Source organism: Anas platyrhynchos, chromosome 1 (genome assembly GCF_047663525.1).
Source record: "Anas platyrhynchos isolate ZD024472 breed Pekin duck chromosome 1, IASCAAS_PekinDuck_T2T, whole genome shotgun sequence".
Lineage (NCBI taxonomy): Eukaryota > Metazoa > Chordata > Aves > Anseriformes > Anatidae > Anas > Anas platyrhynchos.
Window position 1 is genome coordinate 70,391,481 of NC_092587.1, and position 17,399 is coordinate 70,408,879.

The 17,399-nt window shown below is 44.3% G+C and overlaps 1 protein-coding gene across 4 annotated transcripts in view; it reads right to left on the bottom strand.

Moving 5' to 3' along the window:
- Positions 1-214: 214 nt before the first annotated feature.
- The window catches only part of BORCS5 (BLOC-1 related complex subunit 5), a 97,426-nt gene continuing 80,241 nt past the window's right edge, over positions 215-17,399 (bottom strand). For 3 of the 4 annotated variants that reach the window (XM_072040999.1, XM_038172529.2, XM_038172525.2), the window contains one exon: positions 215-4,399. In XM_072040999.1, coding sequence (XP_071897100.1) covers positions 4,169-4,399 — 231 coding nt within the window. In that variant the 3' untranslated portion in view covers positions 215-4,168. Of the gene's footprint in view, positions 4,400-7,129; positions 7,245-17,399 lie in introns of all 4 variants that reach the window. The other variant, XM_072040990.1, reaches the window with a different exon arrangement.

The following is a 17,399-nucleotide window of genomic DNA, read 5'->3' on the forward strand; positions in this document are numbered from 1 at the left end:
GCAGGACACACGTTTTCTTACGGTCACAAAGGTGGCTGCCCCAGCACAGCTGAAGCAGGCCATCTCCAGGGCACCAAGGGGGCTTCAATGTAACCATGTATGAAGCATTAAAACCGGTATGTAACCTCACACACAGAAGTGTCCGCAGCCATCACAGCAAGAAGTGGTATAAATGAAGAATAAGCAAGGTGTCCAGAGAAACAACACACTGGGAAAAGAGCAATACCAAACATTTTAATGATGGAGCTGTGGAACATACAGCACACACACAGCTGGAAGTAGAGCAAGTCTGCAAACAGGATAATAACCCATAAACCGAGGAGCACTCACCACAAGGCTTATAATCAAAATACACTGGCAGCTTGGGAATCGGAGAGAAGTTGCAACAGTACCTCATGGAAACCGCTGGAATGCAGTCTGATACAGAATCAGGGGCTGGTTCATGCTGTAAGTGGGCCTGTGAAAATGCATTTCTACGCTTTCTATGTAAAAGCTTAGAGGAGGGGAAGTTTTTTTTTTTTTTAATATTTAAATATATTTAAATAAGTTTAATTTAAAATACATATATTTAAAACAAAACAAAAAAACCTTTTCTGTCCCCTTCAATGGATCTTCACAGAAACTGACCTGCAAATAGGTTGGCACTTTAGCATCCTGTCAATCCATTAAATTACAAAAACAATAAAAATAACAAAGCGAACCTCTTTGGCCAGTGTAGTCCACTGGGCCAGCATGAGGTGTCACAAGCACCAGAGGCAGCAAAGGGGGAGGTGACAACAGCAGAACCAGGGGAAGGACTGGAGCGGCTCCGGCCCCCAGGAAACCAAAGCCCCACTTTGTTCTCCAGCTTTTCAGGAGGTTTTGTATCAGGAAGCTTAGTCTGCACCCCACATCACACATCAGCTTCATTTCACAATAAAGACCAGAAATGGGCAGAAGTGGTTCTCTCCTATTGACCATTCCAGATCACTCTCTTCATAGTATTGACAATCTATCCTTCATAGGAAAAGTAATAGGTGGTACATTCATGAGGAAGACCTGAGGCCTTCTCCAACGGTGTTTGGCTTGGAAAAGGGAACTCCTAAATAGAAAGGCAATTCCAATCGCATCTCAAATCTCCAGCTGAACAGTGTGTAAGGAAATAAAGCATCGGTCTCATCTTGAGCATCACCTGCCTTCAAGATGAATCTCAAAGCAGGATGCAGAGGAAAGCAAGCGAGGAGCAGACAAGCAACAGAAACAGCAGCTCGAGACCATGTGGCAGGAAATGACTTCTTGGAAAGAGGTCCAAAGACTTACAGTAAACAGAGCTAGTGACAATGTTTTAAGTAAAACTATAACCCATCATTTGAGAACAGTTAGAGAGTGTACGGTACTTTACGGTACACATATGAGACTATCACCTCTTGAACGGAAGGAATCGACCTGGGTTGTTTGGAAGAGGTTGGCCTTCACATTTTAGCTCTGACTTCTTTCTGTTTAAGCTATTACATCTTTTGCAACTCACTCTTTCTGCTCAGAAAGCTCTAGCTGGGAGTCCTAGCAGCATATCCAGAAGCTTAAAAGTCAGTATCTCCCATTATCAGCCCAATACCTAGGTGTTTTATAGCAAATAAGGAAGAAACTGACCTGCAGCCCATGCTCTCACAGGTTTCAGATAGGAGTACTACTTGCCTGCCCTCATTAGCACTGCAAGGACAATGCTTTGATCTGGTACTTAATAGTGTGAGGACAAATGTCTAGAACTTTACAGGAGAGAGTATCTACAGTCTAGCCCCTGCTTGGAGATCCAGTATCAGGATCTTCCCACTGGTCTGAGCTTCCAGCACCCCAGGGTGTGGTATACCTATTATTGCATTTGACAGAGACAGGCAGCTGAATGTTGCGCATTCTGAATTTCCAGACAGCGTGATCTGGGAGAGGACAAAAATGCCTGCAGCATCTATTTAAAGTTGCTGAATATTGCAGCGTGTCTGATGGCCGGAGGCAGAGAACTATTTCATGACAGACAGTAAGAATCCTCATGTCATAGTCATGGAAAGCGGGTTTTTGCGGGTTGCTCTGTCTCATGTATGCATCAAAACTTTTTACAAACCAAGTATAAAAAATACTGCAAGAGGCATGAGCATGGGTGGGAGTTCTATGTGCACAATGTTATATCCTGTGCAAGAGCACACACCTACACGTACACACGAATGAACCAGATCTGGGGTGTAAGAGGTAATGAAGTAGGCTCACTCTGCTGCCTTTCCTAGAAAACGTCCTGCTCTGTTCTTTGCCGTATCTGAAGTAGTCAATTGCTCTTCCCAGGGTACCATTCCACAGGGCTTCCTTGCTACAGGACTCTGTTCTCAGACAATGCTCAGTGGCCTTAGAACCCTGTCACTGCTACCATTCAAACACAGATCCAAGCTGGCTGCAGTATGCATTACACAGATTCACTCCATGGCCTTTGGTTATGCAACGAAAAATAACAGCTTGTTGCTTCCTTCTACCAGGCAGCCATTAATACTGTATTAAAAAAAAAAAAAAAAAAGAAAGAAAAGATGCTCTTATGATGCTCTTATTCCCAAATGCTTAGAGACAATCTCTTGCTAATTAAGTACTCTCAAGTACTAAGAGGTATTCTAGCAAGCTGGCTTTGGCAAGTCACCCAGCCTCCTGCTGCTGACCTGGCAGGTGGGTTGTCAGACAGCTGTCCTCACCACAGGGAGTGTGCTCCTGAAGTACAACAACCGCTCGGGTTCACAGGTATGCTCCAGCCTCCTCGCCAGCATCAGCGTTCTGGGATGTACATAACAAACACGAACCTACCCCTGACCCAGCAAGCCCAGGGATCATCGCTTTTGGTTTCATGCTCTTTCTGCTGGGACGAGAGCTGCCACGCAACAGCAACACGGGCTGTTCAAACACCATGTCTAGATCTGTAAGTATTTCATGGCAGTGTGTAAAACATCTCCCTTTTATACAGAGAGAAACCGAAGCTCAGAGTGGTACCTGCAGCCAGCCAGCAGTCCGGTGGCAGACCTGGCAACCAAGCAGACTCCTAAGCCCCAGCCCAGCGCCCGGGCCACGTGAACACACAGCCTGCCGTCCAGCCGGGCTCTCGGCTTGCAATAACACAAGAACATCCTGTTGCCTTTGGAGCAGTTTGCGGAGCACAATCCCAAAGGGCTGTGTGGTTTCAGTCATAAAACACCGTGCTCATGCGAGCTCTCAGCATGACGGCAGCTAAGCCAACGCAGAGAGCCCAAAGGACTTTTCAAGTCTTCCATACACTTGAAGATAAAGAAACAACTGCATCCCTTTGATATAAAGAGCACCAAGATATCTGCAATTAAAAAAAAAAAAAAAAAAAAAAAGATCCCTCATGCCCACCTTTGGGATGCAAAGTGAACAGGTAGGTGCCGGCATCCATCAGAATCACCATGTGAAGTCAGGGACATGAACTGCCACCAGCTAGGGCATGGGGGTTTGCCAGGGCAAGGAGAGAGGAACATTAAGGCTTGTTTAAGAATAACAGACATACATATCTGGAACAGTTATTCCTTTACAGCCTCATAAATTAGCGAGCCCATAAAAACAGGAGCCTCAAGGAAGGACATGCCAAAACCCTGCCATGCAAACCATGTTAATTATGATAATAGGCAGATTTTAATAAACCAGTTCCTGGCTCCCACACTTTCATCTATAAAACATATATATTTCCAAGGCCAGGGGATCTCAGAAATACCTGCCAGCCATCTAATTGTCTAAACCCCAGTGGCACAGAAAGCGTGTTAGAGGGTTTGTCACACCCCATATCCCTTTGAATTTTGGAAGTAAAAAGAACAGATGAAAGAACTCCTCCTCTGTAAACCCAAATCTAGTTACAGCAACGAAACAAATGTCTCAGCATGGGTGGTAGTAGGGGTGCAGGAGAGAGCAGGGCAAGAGGAGGGAGATGAAAGAACGGTTATTTTTCTTCTCCAAACAACGAGACCAGGGAGCTCCTGGATTCCTGGCTGCACAGTTCCAGCAGCTGACGCTGCTCTTCCTCCAATGCCCTGGCAGAAAGTCAGGCAGCACGGCCGTCTGCTTCAAACACCTGCCAGGCTGGTGTGTTGGAAACATGTCTGCGCTGATCGCTCGAGTGTGGAAGGTGAGGAGGGGAAGCCTGCAGCATCAGCTACGACTTCAGCTCCCGGTCAGGTTTCATGCTGAAGGGCTCCAGCCTCTCGCTCTCCGGCAGCATGCTGTTCAGCCTCTCCATCAACGGGATTGTCTGGTCGATGCCCATCTGTATACGGCGGAGGATGGCAGACATCTCGTTGACCTTCTGGATCTGCTCTGCATATTTGGCATACTTCTTCTGGCGCTCCTGCATGAAGCTATAAAGAGTTTCCACAGAGAGGTCCATCTGTTTAAAAACAACAAGCAGAGAGAGAAGCATTAAGCCAACTGTTACCACAGGCCTTTCAGCATGCTATCTTTCCTAAAAGCATCCACGAAGCATGTTAGATGCCTCGCTGGAGCTACCAGCCAGGTACGAAAGATCTCCTCTGTTGGTGCACAGCCCGTTTGTCATGAAATGGGATAAATCATAGCTGTATACCATGGAGGAGGACATATGGCCACCTATACACTGAGCATCTGATCCAAAAGTTCTTTATTTACAGGGTTGAAAGCCAACGGGTACTGCCAAGGATTTCCCAATAAACCATAGCACATCATGCAAGTTATCCAAAATGAGGGAAAATGTGGCCTCTGCCTACACCCGCATGTTTTCAGTAGAGACTGTTAATTTTCAAGCATTCAGCTCTCCATTACTTGCCAGTGCTAATTTCATTGGCTTAGCCAGGTTACTCTGCGACCGAGCCACTGCTGTTATTGCCATCATCATCTGGAAAACTCCTGCCTTGAGAAAGAACCACAGTGGATTACTAGTGTCCCTAATTTCCCCGAATCCTATAAATAAAAGTGTTATGAATGACCCCAGGAGAGACATTAGGTAAATCAGTCATGCAATTAAACACGGTAAGTACCAAAACACAGCTAGAGTGTTATTACAATTACAGGAACTGCACTGCTATTCCTGCCATTGAGTTACGAAGGTAGCTTCTGTGATTCACAGCCTCACTTTCCCTTCAGCCTTAAATCCTTCTCAGCTACGAGGAGGATCCAGCTGCTAGAACCACATGCACACAAGACAACTCCGATTGTTTAAGCTGTTGTACTCTTTGTGAGATATGCCACATAAAAACCTCTCATACGAAGAGTTAGACAACAGATCTATTCCAAACCCTCAAAAAACACACCTAAAACTCAGTTGCTTAAGCTTGCTGTAGCTGCGCTCAACAAATCCACTCACCATGCTGCCTCCTCCAGCCAGCACTGCTGAGCTGTGGGCACTCAGCTGGGAGCCACAACATTTCCCCTCACTCAGGACTTGGTACACACCCATGGTGGTTGCCCAGCGAAGAGGAAGGGCGCGCACACGCTGACTAGTGCTAGCCCTCTGCCTCCCGTCACCACCAGCTTTCCAGACTCTCCTGTTACCCCCAAGAAACAAGGTCGCTGCTCACGGTGGAATTGGTGCAGAGGACTCCGGGGTTGCCAGGAAGCACAGCTTCAACCAAGACCACATCTGACCTGAGGAACAGAGTCAGCCCATGCTCTCACCACAGGCACAACTGCACCCGTGCAGCACTAAAAACCAAACCGCTGCTGATCAGATCTGACTTATGCAGCATTTAACCAGTGAGCGTAATCCTCATCCAGCGTGCAGTGATTTGGGGACACGGGAGAGTCTGCAATGAGGGAAGGATTTGGGGGAGGTGGTGCAAACCTGGAGGGGGAACTCCCAGGGTGGAGGGGAGCCCTGGGGATGAGCACTGCTGTCCAGAGGGAGCTGTGTTTGCTGACAAACATCGCTGTCAAGCCCTAGGGAAGGGGCTAAGACAAAAATAGTGAGGCAAGAAAATGCTGCATTGAGAAACCTAAGTTACAAACAGCATTAAAAACACACAGCTTTCCGCTAAACTGTCAAGGGGATTAGGAAGCTTTTTTTTTTTTTTCTATCACCTCCATCAGAGCTGGATACAGTACCGATTAGCCTTTTATTTCTTCTGTACTTTCTCATGTTCACAGGCTGAATTCTTCCCCTGCTTCTGTGCCTTCCCGTGAGTTCCTCCCTCCACACTTTCATGCATGGGACAAAATAAAAGCCAGCAGAGAAGGAAACTCCAAATAGAGTGGAAACAATTTAAGTCTACATAGGGGTTTCAATTAAAACCCAAGCTTCATAATTTAGTAGCTTGGCGCTAGCTCTGTAAATTGGAGTATGTAAAAGCAGACCACCACCAGGTCTGCACGGGATGGAAGTGAATTCAATCCAGTGCCTAAAAACGTCCCACCTAATGAGAGACAGTGGTGCGGAGGGGCAGCCAGCTGGCACCCTGTCAGAAGTCAGCACACCTCATTAAACGGAACAGCACGGGAACGGGGGCAGAAACCTCCTTCATTTTCAAGGTTTTCCTCCGCAGGCAGGTTCTTCGCTGAGCCTCACAGGTCTGAGCAAGAGGCAAAGCCTGCACCTAGCAAGCTCTGGAACAACAAAGCCCCCCTTTCTCTCAATTCCAGCAATTTTCATCTGTTGACTTTTAGGCTCCTCGTGTAAACGCCAGCAATGTCCAGCTACAGAGGAAAACGGGGAAGGTGACCAGCAAAAGGAAGAAGAAACGTGGAGCGGCCTTCCAGGCTCTTTGCTACTTTTGGACATGTTCACAATGGCTATAAAAAAGCTGCCTCACAAAAAAGAGAAAGGGTGGAAGTGAGCATTTCCTATGGCTTCCCTATGCCTAGCATTAAAGTTTGTCTGCTGTGGGAGGCCGTGGCAACTGCACAGCCAGCGACACTACACGAGGGACTGAAGTTGAGTAATTGTGAGGAAAGGCCAATTTTTACTTGGGCTGAACTTGGTCATTTTAAATAGGAAAAAGAAAAAAAAAAGTTGTTTTAACTCCTGCACATGAATGCCAATGCCTCTTTGCAGCTTTCCTTGTGGCAGGCCTAAATACACACTTACATCCTTCCTGCCTCCTCCCCCCTTGAAGCGAGCTCCCAGTGGTGCCAAACCTTGTGCTTTTACCTCTCCAGGCACGCAGTCCTACTTCTCTGAGGCTCAGCCTGGGCCGGGAGCTGTAGGGCTTGGAGCGCCAACCATATTTACCCACCACAGAGACTAAAAACTGGCCTTTGGGAATCTGCAATGAACAGTGAATGCACATAAGAATCTGCTTGGTTCTCACCTATGTAATTCCATACAGTAGCAATAAAGAGTATCTTAAGAAAGGGAGCTGAGGCAGCAGTCTGTTGCCGAGGCAGTCCAGGTTTTTAAGATGTCCCCAAGGGCAAGACGAACCACGTGGCCTTTTCCAAGCAGATCCCACCAACTCCTGCTGCCCACACACGAGGCCCTGCCGCAGTCCCTCCAGGTAAACACTCAGATCCCAGTTTGTTGCTCATCCCAGGCCCAGCAAGATGCTTCTCCAGGAAGCCCAGCAAGATGCTTCAGAGCCAGCAGCTTTTCTATTGCCCTAGAGCCACCTGCAAGTGTTCACCTGAGCCACTGCTTCCACTCTGCTTGCTTTCAGCTTCCTGCCACACCAGGGCAACATGGTCACAAAAAAGACTGGACCTGAAGTGTATGAAAATGCAAGAGAACAAACACAGAAGGGCAGAGTCCAGTAGATGAGGTCTCAGTCCTAATCCTCAAAGTGAGAGACTATGCCCAGCCTGGCTACAGGGAAAAAAGCATGTTCTCAGGAGAGGGGTGAGAGCTCCCACTGCACTTTCCACTTCTGTCCAAAAATAATTCCTCCTGTAAAGCAGCAAACCTTGGACTTGTCAACCCCAGAATAGAAGACGAGTTTTTTTTCCCCCTCCAACACTGAAAAAGATAGAAGAAGTTTGTCAAATTTTCTGTGAGAAGTACAGTGTCACCAAAAAGGACTAGTTAAAACTCAGCACCTGGCATGATGTACTTTGTTTGTACAGCCAGTGACTCCCTGCACAAGAAGCTACCAGACCCAAATCCTAAGCCCTTGACTCTTCCATGGACCACTAGCAGTGAGGCAGTAATTTATGCCTAAGCCTCACATTTAAAACTTGAAATGACATCTGCTGGGCTCTTTCTTCAAACAAAACCAGATTTATAATTACTTCCAACACCACTGCAGGATGGATATAACCCCATTAAGCAGCCTCCACCGCAGTCGCTCCCACTACGCCATTCACATTCTCAACCAGTGAGGCCTCGGGAGACCGCATTACACAGCCCTGTTTGTAACATACTGATGAAACACAAAAACAATTGAGGGTAGTTTCAGACAACTTGCACACCACAAATTCTTGCATTTATTTTAGAATTCTTCTTGGCCCACACTGCTGAGCAGAATAAAGACATTAATTTAGCCCATAAAAGACTGAGGTCAGTACTGGACACTGCCCAACTCTTTTCAAGAGACCATGCTGAAAACAAACCAATGCCCTATGTACACCTAGCATGGTTTTTATTACCTCTGCCACGGACGTGTACGTATCCTGAGATTTGGGAAACAGGGGCCACCTCTTGTTAGTTCCATAATTTGTTTCAAGAATTTAAAGTTCCAGCTAGACACATTTTCCCCAGGTTCAGCAATATAAGCGGTACTTGCAAGCACAAACACAGGTTCCTTGAACTTGGAATTGAGCTTCTAGAGAGGCTCTGGCATTGCTGACACCACTGAGAAAAAAACACTGATCATAAGAGGATGCCCTGACATTCCCAGCTTCACCATTCCCTCCTCGAAATGCCTGTAAGGCAAAAAGATGTTTTGCTCTCTCCATCTCCACTCAGTAACAGACTTCAAGAGCTCACCTACACTTCCATTTGTACTGTGTTCCTCTGTCTTAATAATTTGCTGATAGCTCCCATCCCCTATGGCTGCCACTCAAAAAAACACAGCAATTAGGGCGCAATCCTTATTCCAGAAAGCTCATTTGCTAGAACAACGCTCCTAACACAAGTAGCCTTTCCCCTCACACACTGTCAGGTGCCTGGCTGGGTTTAAACGAACTCCTTCCTGCAGCTGCACAGCAACCACATCTGAAAGTGACAGGCAGGAGCATGACTGCATGGAGTATTAGTCATGATGCGCTGGTGTGAAAATACTTCTCAATCTGTGCACTTAAAACTGGAGACAGCTCCTCTTTCTGTACTGGCTGAAAACAAATGGGCTCAATGAATGGCTTCCCCCCACCCCACCCCACCTTTCTCTTTGATAATGTCACGCAAAGTTAGCACAATAGATTGTGATGACTTCCTGATGACGGGAACATCCTCCGTTTCTCCCACTTATCTCACACACTGGTAAGCAATAAACTTAGTGGGCAGCATCTTTGCCAGGGCAGAAAATAGACACTCCCAGCCAAGGATCCCACAACCTTCCCTTCAGCATCAGTCACAAGTAGTTCTCATGAGTGCCGTTCCTCTGCTTCACAGCCGGGTAAACAACTATAATTTGTGTTTAACTTTTACTTGCCACATGCAAGGATTACCTAATCCTATACCAAAATGTTCCTTTTGTTTCCTTTGTAATTTGTCACTGCTGTAAACAACTGCTAAGGAGTTACTCAGTGGGAACACTGAAGGGATCACAGTCAAGTTAGAGGATGAAGAGCAACTATTTTAATTGGTGCTAACACCGAGTTTTGGAAACATTGACAAATACACCAGGACCCAACCAGCAAAGCCACAAAAATCCACTTCCTTCAAAAGATCTCCTACAATAAATCCATACGTAGTCCCTTAGAGCTACTGTCGCTACATGTTAGCATCCAGCTGCACCTCTGACAGCAAGATCTAACTATTCTGGGAGGCCTTGGGTTGCCTCCAAGAATTGAAAAGAATTCAGAATTCAAAAGAATCAGAAGGTTCATTCTGGAAATTAGCTTTTCCACCTTTATTATGTAGGCCTTTTCCTGCATATTGCGTTATTGGACAGGATACGTTTGTCACTGCCCCGCGTGCTGACCTCCACAGCCCGCAGCTCCCTGGAGGCTCCAACTCAAGCTGCCTCTGCTTTAGAGCGACCAGCATCCCCCTGCCAACTGGCAGGCCCCCAAACTGAAGTTATGACTGCTATCACTAACTGTTGCTAAAAAAAAGTCCTAAAGCTACAACCAAAACAATACCTACCTCTCGCCCAGCAGCAATGAGCAAGGAAGCTTCCAAGCACATTAGAAAAGCAGGGCCCATTCACAGAGGGAACAGACAGCAAACGACACCCGGCAGCCATCTGGGTGCTGCAGATGCTATACCCAGCTCCCCAGCTTGGATACGTCTCATATCACAGTCCCCTTCTGCGGGACTCATCCCCTCAACACCTTATAACTTATGATCCTTCTCTCTCAAAAGAGCTAAACAAAAACATAAGCAAGTTAAACTCCGGGCACAATTTCTCATTAAACAAAATCCAGCGCAGCCTCAGGCTGCAAAGCACCAGTCCCACCCCCTCCTTCACAGGAGTCGTATCACCATTAACGAGGCCCAGTTCTGCAAGTAAGCCTGAAGGGAGAAGGGGGAAAACAGGAGAAGTTTGATCATTCCGGGCTCTCTTTTCTCCAGTGGTTTGGTTTTGTGTCAGATCAACTTGCTGAACCGACTCTTCAGTCTCACGAGCACAGAGTCATCAGCTCTTCCATGTCTTCAGACAGGCACCCTTCCAGTAGAGCTGAGGAGAGGAGGGGATTTTACTTATCGCTCTCTGTGGCTATAATGTGGCTATAAACCACTCCTATATGCCCGTGGTGTTATTCCTTCTCACACTGGTGGCTAAGCATGTCACTGCCAGCTGAAAACAATGCAGATGCCAAGTATCATCTCAATACCCTTTTATTTACTGTTCTTGAGTAACAGCTCGGTCTGTGATGAGGGAAACTCTAACCTAATGGAAGAAACAGACTCATGAAGACAAAATAGTCCATAAAAATGAAGGAAATATATTTCAGTGATAGTCCTCTAAATTCAGATGTGACTGGAGATGCAAGAAGAGTAGGCTGCTGGTAGCGCAATACAGGTTCTGTCACCAGCACCTCCCTGACATTTACAGCCCTTTTGCAGTCTTCTCTTCATGGTGGTGGGAAGACCTAGCAGAGAGGGATTCCAGAGCAACTGATGCTTTTAAATACATAAAAAAACAAAACAAAACAAAACAAAACAAAACAAAAAAAACATGTTGATTTCATCAATATGTTTTCTGAAAGGTTATGGCAATTTTTAACTTGTAGACTTTAACGAGTAAGAACGCTTTTTCTTTTTTCTTTTTTTTTTTTTTAAGAGCTTTCAATTGCTGCTTTCACAGAATAATCTACATCCATCTAAAATATCATCTCTGAAAAATAAGTCATACACAAAGATGCATCACTTCCTGGCAGTGCTACCTTAAACCTACATAAGGTTGCTCTTTAAAAGGACACGCAAAAATACAGTTCTGAGGCATTCAGGATCTGCACTGCTGCTGATTTATTCCTACGTGGAAATTAAAGGGGGGTGGTTCTGATCTCAAAGAAAAAAAAAAGTTTTGATGAAATTGAACTCCCTAAGCTAGGAGAATTTTATTAAGACTGAAATGTTATGTTCAACAATGTTAGAAATGCTCCCATACTTCTCCTAAATGACAAAGAAAAAAAAAAAAAAAAAAAAAAAAAAACCCACCCAGACAATATATAAGATAAAAGAACTTCTGTGTTCGATGTCCTCACAAAACCCGTTTTGTGGAGCACAACTCCACAGAAAGGAATTGGAACACTGTAGCCTGTCTTTAATTAGCTGTTCCTGCAGGAAGAAAAATGTATGTTACAGACTGATTTGTTGCTTCAATGATAATTTGCATAACTCTTATTTCAGGCAGCTTAATAATTCTGCTACAAAACATGGCCTTCAGTTCCCTCGTTTACTCATTTTATACTGGTGCCATATTACTCACCCAAGAGATTGCCAGAGCTTGAATATTATAAGGACAATAGTGCTTGCAAATGTTATTTACCCTTATGGTTTTATTTTATTATAAATCTCAGTTCTGTATTTTCAACATGTCAGAATGATTAGTTTTAAGCATTCTTTTTCCTATCAAGAATAAGCTTTGATTTGAAAGAACACCAGTATCATTAATTAGATGTTTCTCCAAAAACACAACTGTTGTCATTGTAGAGTAAAAAAGTGCCATCTGAAGTACAGCTGACATTATTAAATTTGTAAGCCATCTGACCTAACGGTATTATTCACAGCTTCACACTTCGGACCCGATAGGTGTAGCTCTTCTTCTTCTGTATGTACTTAGAAGGTCTTTACAAATTTTCCAAAAGGTGGTGCTAGCCTTTGCTAGCACCTCACTTTGCTTTAGTCAGCATTAAATTCCACGCTAGCAGACAAGTAGTGTCCTCCTCTAGAAAAAAGCTAAGAAAAAGCTCTCAGTTCTATTCTCAGAGAATGCACTGGAGCTGAGTTTTAACCATTTTCTGCAGCTTATGAAGCGGTAAAGAGATTATATAGGCCTCTCTCCTGAAGACAAAGATGGGTTCAAGCACCGTGCTGCACTTGCACAGAAAGGCAACGCATCTGGTAGCATCAGACCTACCTCCCACGTGCTGTGCAGATGGCCTCTATGCGTGCAAGAAGGGTGAAGCGTGAGATATGCAGGGGCACAAGCCCAGCAGTCAGGAATCAGGGATTTCTGGACATCTGACACTCCAGATGAAGCTTTTGCTCCTCTCCTGAAAGCCACAGCTCTCACATGAAATGTCCAAATCAACTCCTTCTCACTGGGAAAACTCAAACGTCTGTCAGCTTTAACAGCATTAGGCATTGAGAATCTGAAAGATTTTTGAAAGATGTGTTTGAAGCTCTACATCAGCTCTTTCATGTTCAAAGTGAACATAAAATGAGCAAGCACCACCCCAGTGATGCTGAGAAGGGGAATATCTACTCATTCATTCCAAGAAGAGTTACTTTTAAGACTGACTCCATCATATTTCCCCAGTGCTAAAGCACAGGCATCGCAGTGCTTTTCTGGAGGTCACAGCATTTGGCAGTAAGTCCTTGGCTTCAGAAAAGCCTCAAGCAACTCTTGAGCACTGTGAGTTATGTCCACAACAAGCTCTGCTGAGGCCATAAACTAGTGTTCAAAACATAATCACAGAATCACAGAATTTCTAGGTTGGAAGAGACCTCAAGATCATCGAGTCCAACCTCTGACCTAACACTAACAGTCCCCACTAAACCATATCCCTAAGCTCTACATCTAAACATCTTTTAAAGACTTCCAGGGATGGTGACTCCACCACTTCCCTGGGCAGCCTGTTCCAGTGTCTAACAACCCTTTCGGTAAAGAAGTTCTTCCTAACATCCCAAACAATCAATGGTTCAGACAGAAGTTCAACAACTGTTCAGTGGTAACTGGAATCCGTTCAGAGTATCCATTTTTATTGTATTAGGCCTTAAGTTTCAGGAAAAGCTCAGTATTTCTCCTTGTTCATGTCTACAGATAATCTCTAGAACAAATCAATCAGAAGTGAGAAGGCATTTGAAAATTTACAGGATGGGAGAACTTTTAGTTGAAAAGTTTCATCTCCAGTTCACATGTTGGTTGCCTGAGGCATAATCAAAAATTAAATTCTATGGACTGCATTAAGCGAAAGAAAAGGTTATGACCCAAGAATCCATCCTGACCTTAAAAGCTGTAGAATTCCTTGTCAGGTACTGCTGCTATGCTGATTTGTTGTACAAATACCTGAGCTGAAATTCAACTGAAATTCATCTGATTTGGAATTTTATTTTTTGTGATAATTTGCTAGTCATGGCAATTGCTCCAGAAATAGATCACTTCTTTGGTATACAAACCTCAGTTCTTGTCCACTATGCCAGTTTGGCATAGTTCAATACACTTGATTACAGGGTATCCTACTATACTATAATTCAGCATTTCACACATGCTCCCTGAAGTAGATGACACATCCAGTCGAGCACAACACCCATGAGAATTAATTGCTAATAAATGCTGTTTCTTATCTCTAGAGCAGTGTTGAAATAATAGTTAATAGTGTTCTCATACAGAAACATTCATGCCCCAATGGCAAACAAGCACTAAGGAAATCCCACCCTGCATATAAAGCAAGATGGGCAGATTACTTGCACTAAAACTGTGTAATATTTTCAACATGAAGTCATCTCTGCAGAACACATCTGATTGTTATCAGAATGCTAATTATAGAGCTGCTAACACAAGGTCAACCCTGCTCCCCCAACCTACCACACAGCATCTTTAAGTCATCAGTACAACTCCAAATATTTGCAAATAATACTGGCTAACACATCTCTAAAATGAACGTCAAACTGCTGAACAGCTTTTTAGCTAACATTCAAAACAAAACAAAAACAACAAAAACACCCACAACTCTAACCTAAGGGTAGAACTGACACCCTGAAAATTTCAATTCAACATTCAAACAGGAGGTAATCATTAAAAATGAAAGCCTATACAGGTACTCTTCCTGTATCCAGCAGCGAGGGAGAAGAGCATCTTCAACCTGTGGTAACTTAATTAGAAAGAGAAGTCATACTACGTCTGGCCTTCACTTCACTAGGCCAACTGAGCAAAGCTTCTCCAGTTTCTTCCCAGTGCTTCTCCAGTCCCCAGGCATCTTTATAGCCCTTACGTTGTATTCATGAATTCTCCTTCCTTGAACACAATGACTGCCTCGCACTGTCAGAAGAGATTGTCTCATGGCATTGTGCAATCCCATCAATACACTCCCTTTTCTCATGGCGATACCTTGTGTGATACACCCCAGCCAGAGATTTGCATTCCTCCTGTCTTAAATCTGTTCCGTGCACAAGTTCAGTATCAAGTCTGCTAACTCTGGAATGGACTTTAATACTTCTTATTCCTCTTAGAAGCTCTGTGATGTTTTGTTTTGTTTTTCTATCTGGGGAAACAAGGCTAGTATAAGAAACCAAATTTCCTAGTTTAAACAAGCTGTCAGAAGAATCTGAATTCTATTCCTTGAGGTACCTGATAATCCTAAACTCCATGCACTAATAGTATGAAAGTGTTAATATGAGGCTTGGCATGCTAGACTTCTGATCTTCAGTGCCAATCTCTTAATTACTGAAGTTCTATAGTAATGCAAACCTTTCTGACTGCAAGATGCTTGATTAAGTTGAATTTTCTACTCTTTCTTGGAAACGAGGTGGTGGAAAGGATTCCTATTCAGATCTTTTCCCAAACAGCCATAAGAAAGCAAAGTACTTGAGAAAGGAACATCATAAAACTGATTTCTCACACACATTCTGGGAACGAGGGACTGGTCTTTTATGTGAAGCAAATGAAACCATGTATGTTAATGCAACAGATTTTAACACCACAAGTGCAAACAATCTTTCTTCCTCCTTATTAACTGCTGGATCACTTCACAGCGTTCATGTATAATGCAGCACTGGCCATCTGCCTAGGCCATACACAGAAAAATAGTAATTCCATTTATTAAAATAATAATGGTGAAGATTTTTTAAAAGCAGCTTCCCATTCTGACGCTGGCTGGTTAAGACATCGCCCCACCACATGAGAATTCTAGCTACTCGCACATTAGGCTGGAGAAAGAAAAGCAAGATCAGCTAAAGGACATGAAGGTAGTTTCTAGCGTAACACTGCACATTTATTTCTGCATGATGGTGCGTGTTCAGTTAAAATTCCAGTCTTTATAAATAACACTTCATCACAGACGAAGGAAGAAATAAAGAGCCTAATAGATGGCCACAGTCTTCAATCTCAAAATTCCTAGATGCCAAAGAATATATTTAATGTACTGGTTTCTTTGCAGAACACTATGTTCCCCAGCACAGCTCTTACAAAAAGCATGGCAGTATGGCATTAAATCCCCTGAAAATACGAGTGGCATTTCAACCAGGAATCTTCAGAACATTATATCCCAAGGACTTTTCAAACTTATTCCCTGGATTTTGGCCACTGCTAATTTAAATCTGTGAACCAGAAGTCTCAATTTTGCTTGAAAGTCAAAACTGCCTCATCTAGGAAGTCTTTATATGTTGCATCGAGAGTAAACACATCTCCATTTTCACTCTTGCCAGGCTTCATTTAACTGGCTTGCTTTCAGTCCTCTGAGCCCTTCCCTTTAATGGGATGAAAGGTAAATAGTGGTCTGATCCACATGAGCACACTGACCTTGAGGCAGAGGCCTCAAGCTGAAAAAAGGCTTTGGACTTGCTGAGATCATTCATATTTTGTTGGAGCGATTCAGTTTAGTGAGAAGGTGTGTCATTCTTGAGGCATGCCTACTGCAAACAGGTTTTACAAACAAACACCACCTCCACAAAACTGACCCTGTATTTGGGTCCATTCTCTGAGGGAACATGGGTCTGTTGGGATGGAGCACTGCAGGAATCCTGCCCAGCCTGCATCTTCTTGCTCAGAGATGGCACCTCTGCTAAAAAGCGCAAGTTGCATCGCACGTCCCCATCTGGTTGCTGCTGCAGTTAACGGGATCCTGTGCTGCAGCGACATGCCAGGCAGTGTCCTGGCAAGGCGACTGGCCCAGCACTCCTTTGGTCCTGGTGGTGGGACTGCTCCCCGCGCTCAGAGAGCTTTTCCCTTTATCACCACCTTCAGCATAGCTCGTCCTCTAGTTCCCGCTAGGGAACGTCAAACCTTGACAAGTTCCCCCTAACCCTGACACCCCTCTCACCTGTGTAATGGGGAGAGTTCAAAGCCAAGGGCCCTGCCCATGGCAGATCCACGCTTCCCTCGGGGTGGCACAAAACAATGCCAATGACCTCTGCAGGCCACGTTCCCCAGCACATTTTTCCAGGAGATGACAGGTCACTCAGATAAGAGAAACGCTCAGTGCCACAGAAACAATGCTCTTGCCATAAAGGTCAAAAAGCCACAAGGCATTCACGAAAAATAAACCAAAATTCCTGAATCCCCAAATTGCTGGGCATGTATTATTCACTTCACACAGATGGTGACATGGATGCCTGAAGTACAATTCATAAGTCTTAAATATATGGGATAAGCTAAAATGTGCTTGTATGTAATGATTGTGTTTAACAGTCCTTATCTTCTTCTTGGCCTTACAAAGGCACTAGATTTGTTGCTTATACAAAATAACGATTTAACTCCTATCCCATATTTTCAACAGCTGAAATGTGTTGGGAGACATGATGTGGTGTATGTGTGGCTTCAGTTATTTTCTTACCAAATTTTAATGGACAGATTTTTGAACATCATGACTACATACCCGCAGAAGCCCATTACAATTAGTTTTGCAAGCTGGTAAAGAAAAAAAAATTAATTGATGCA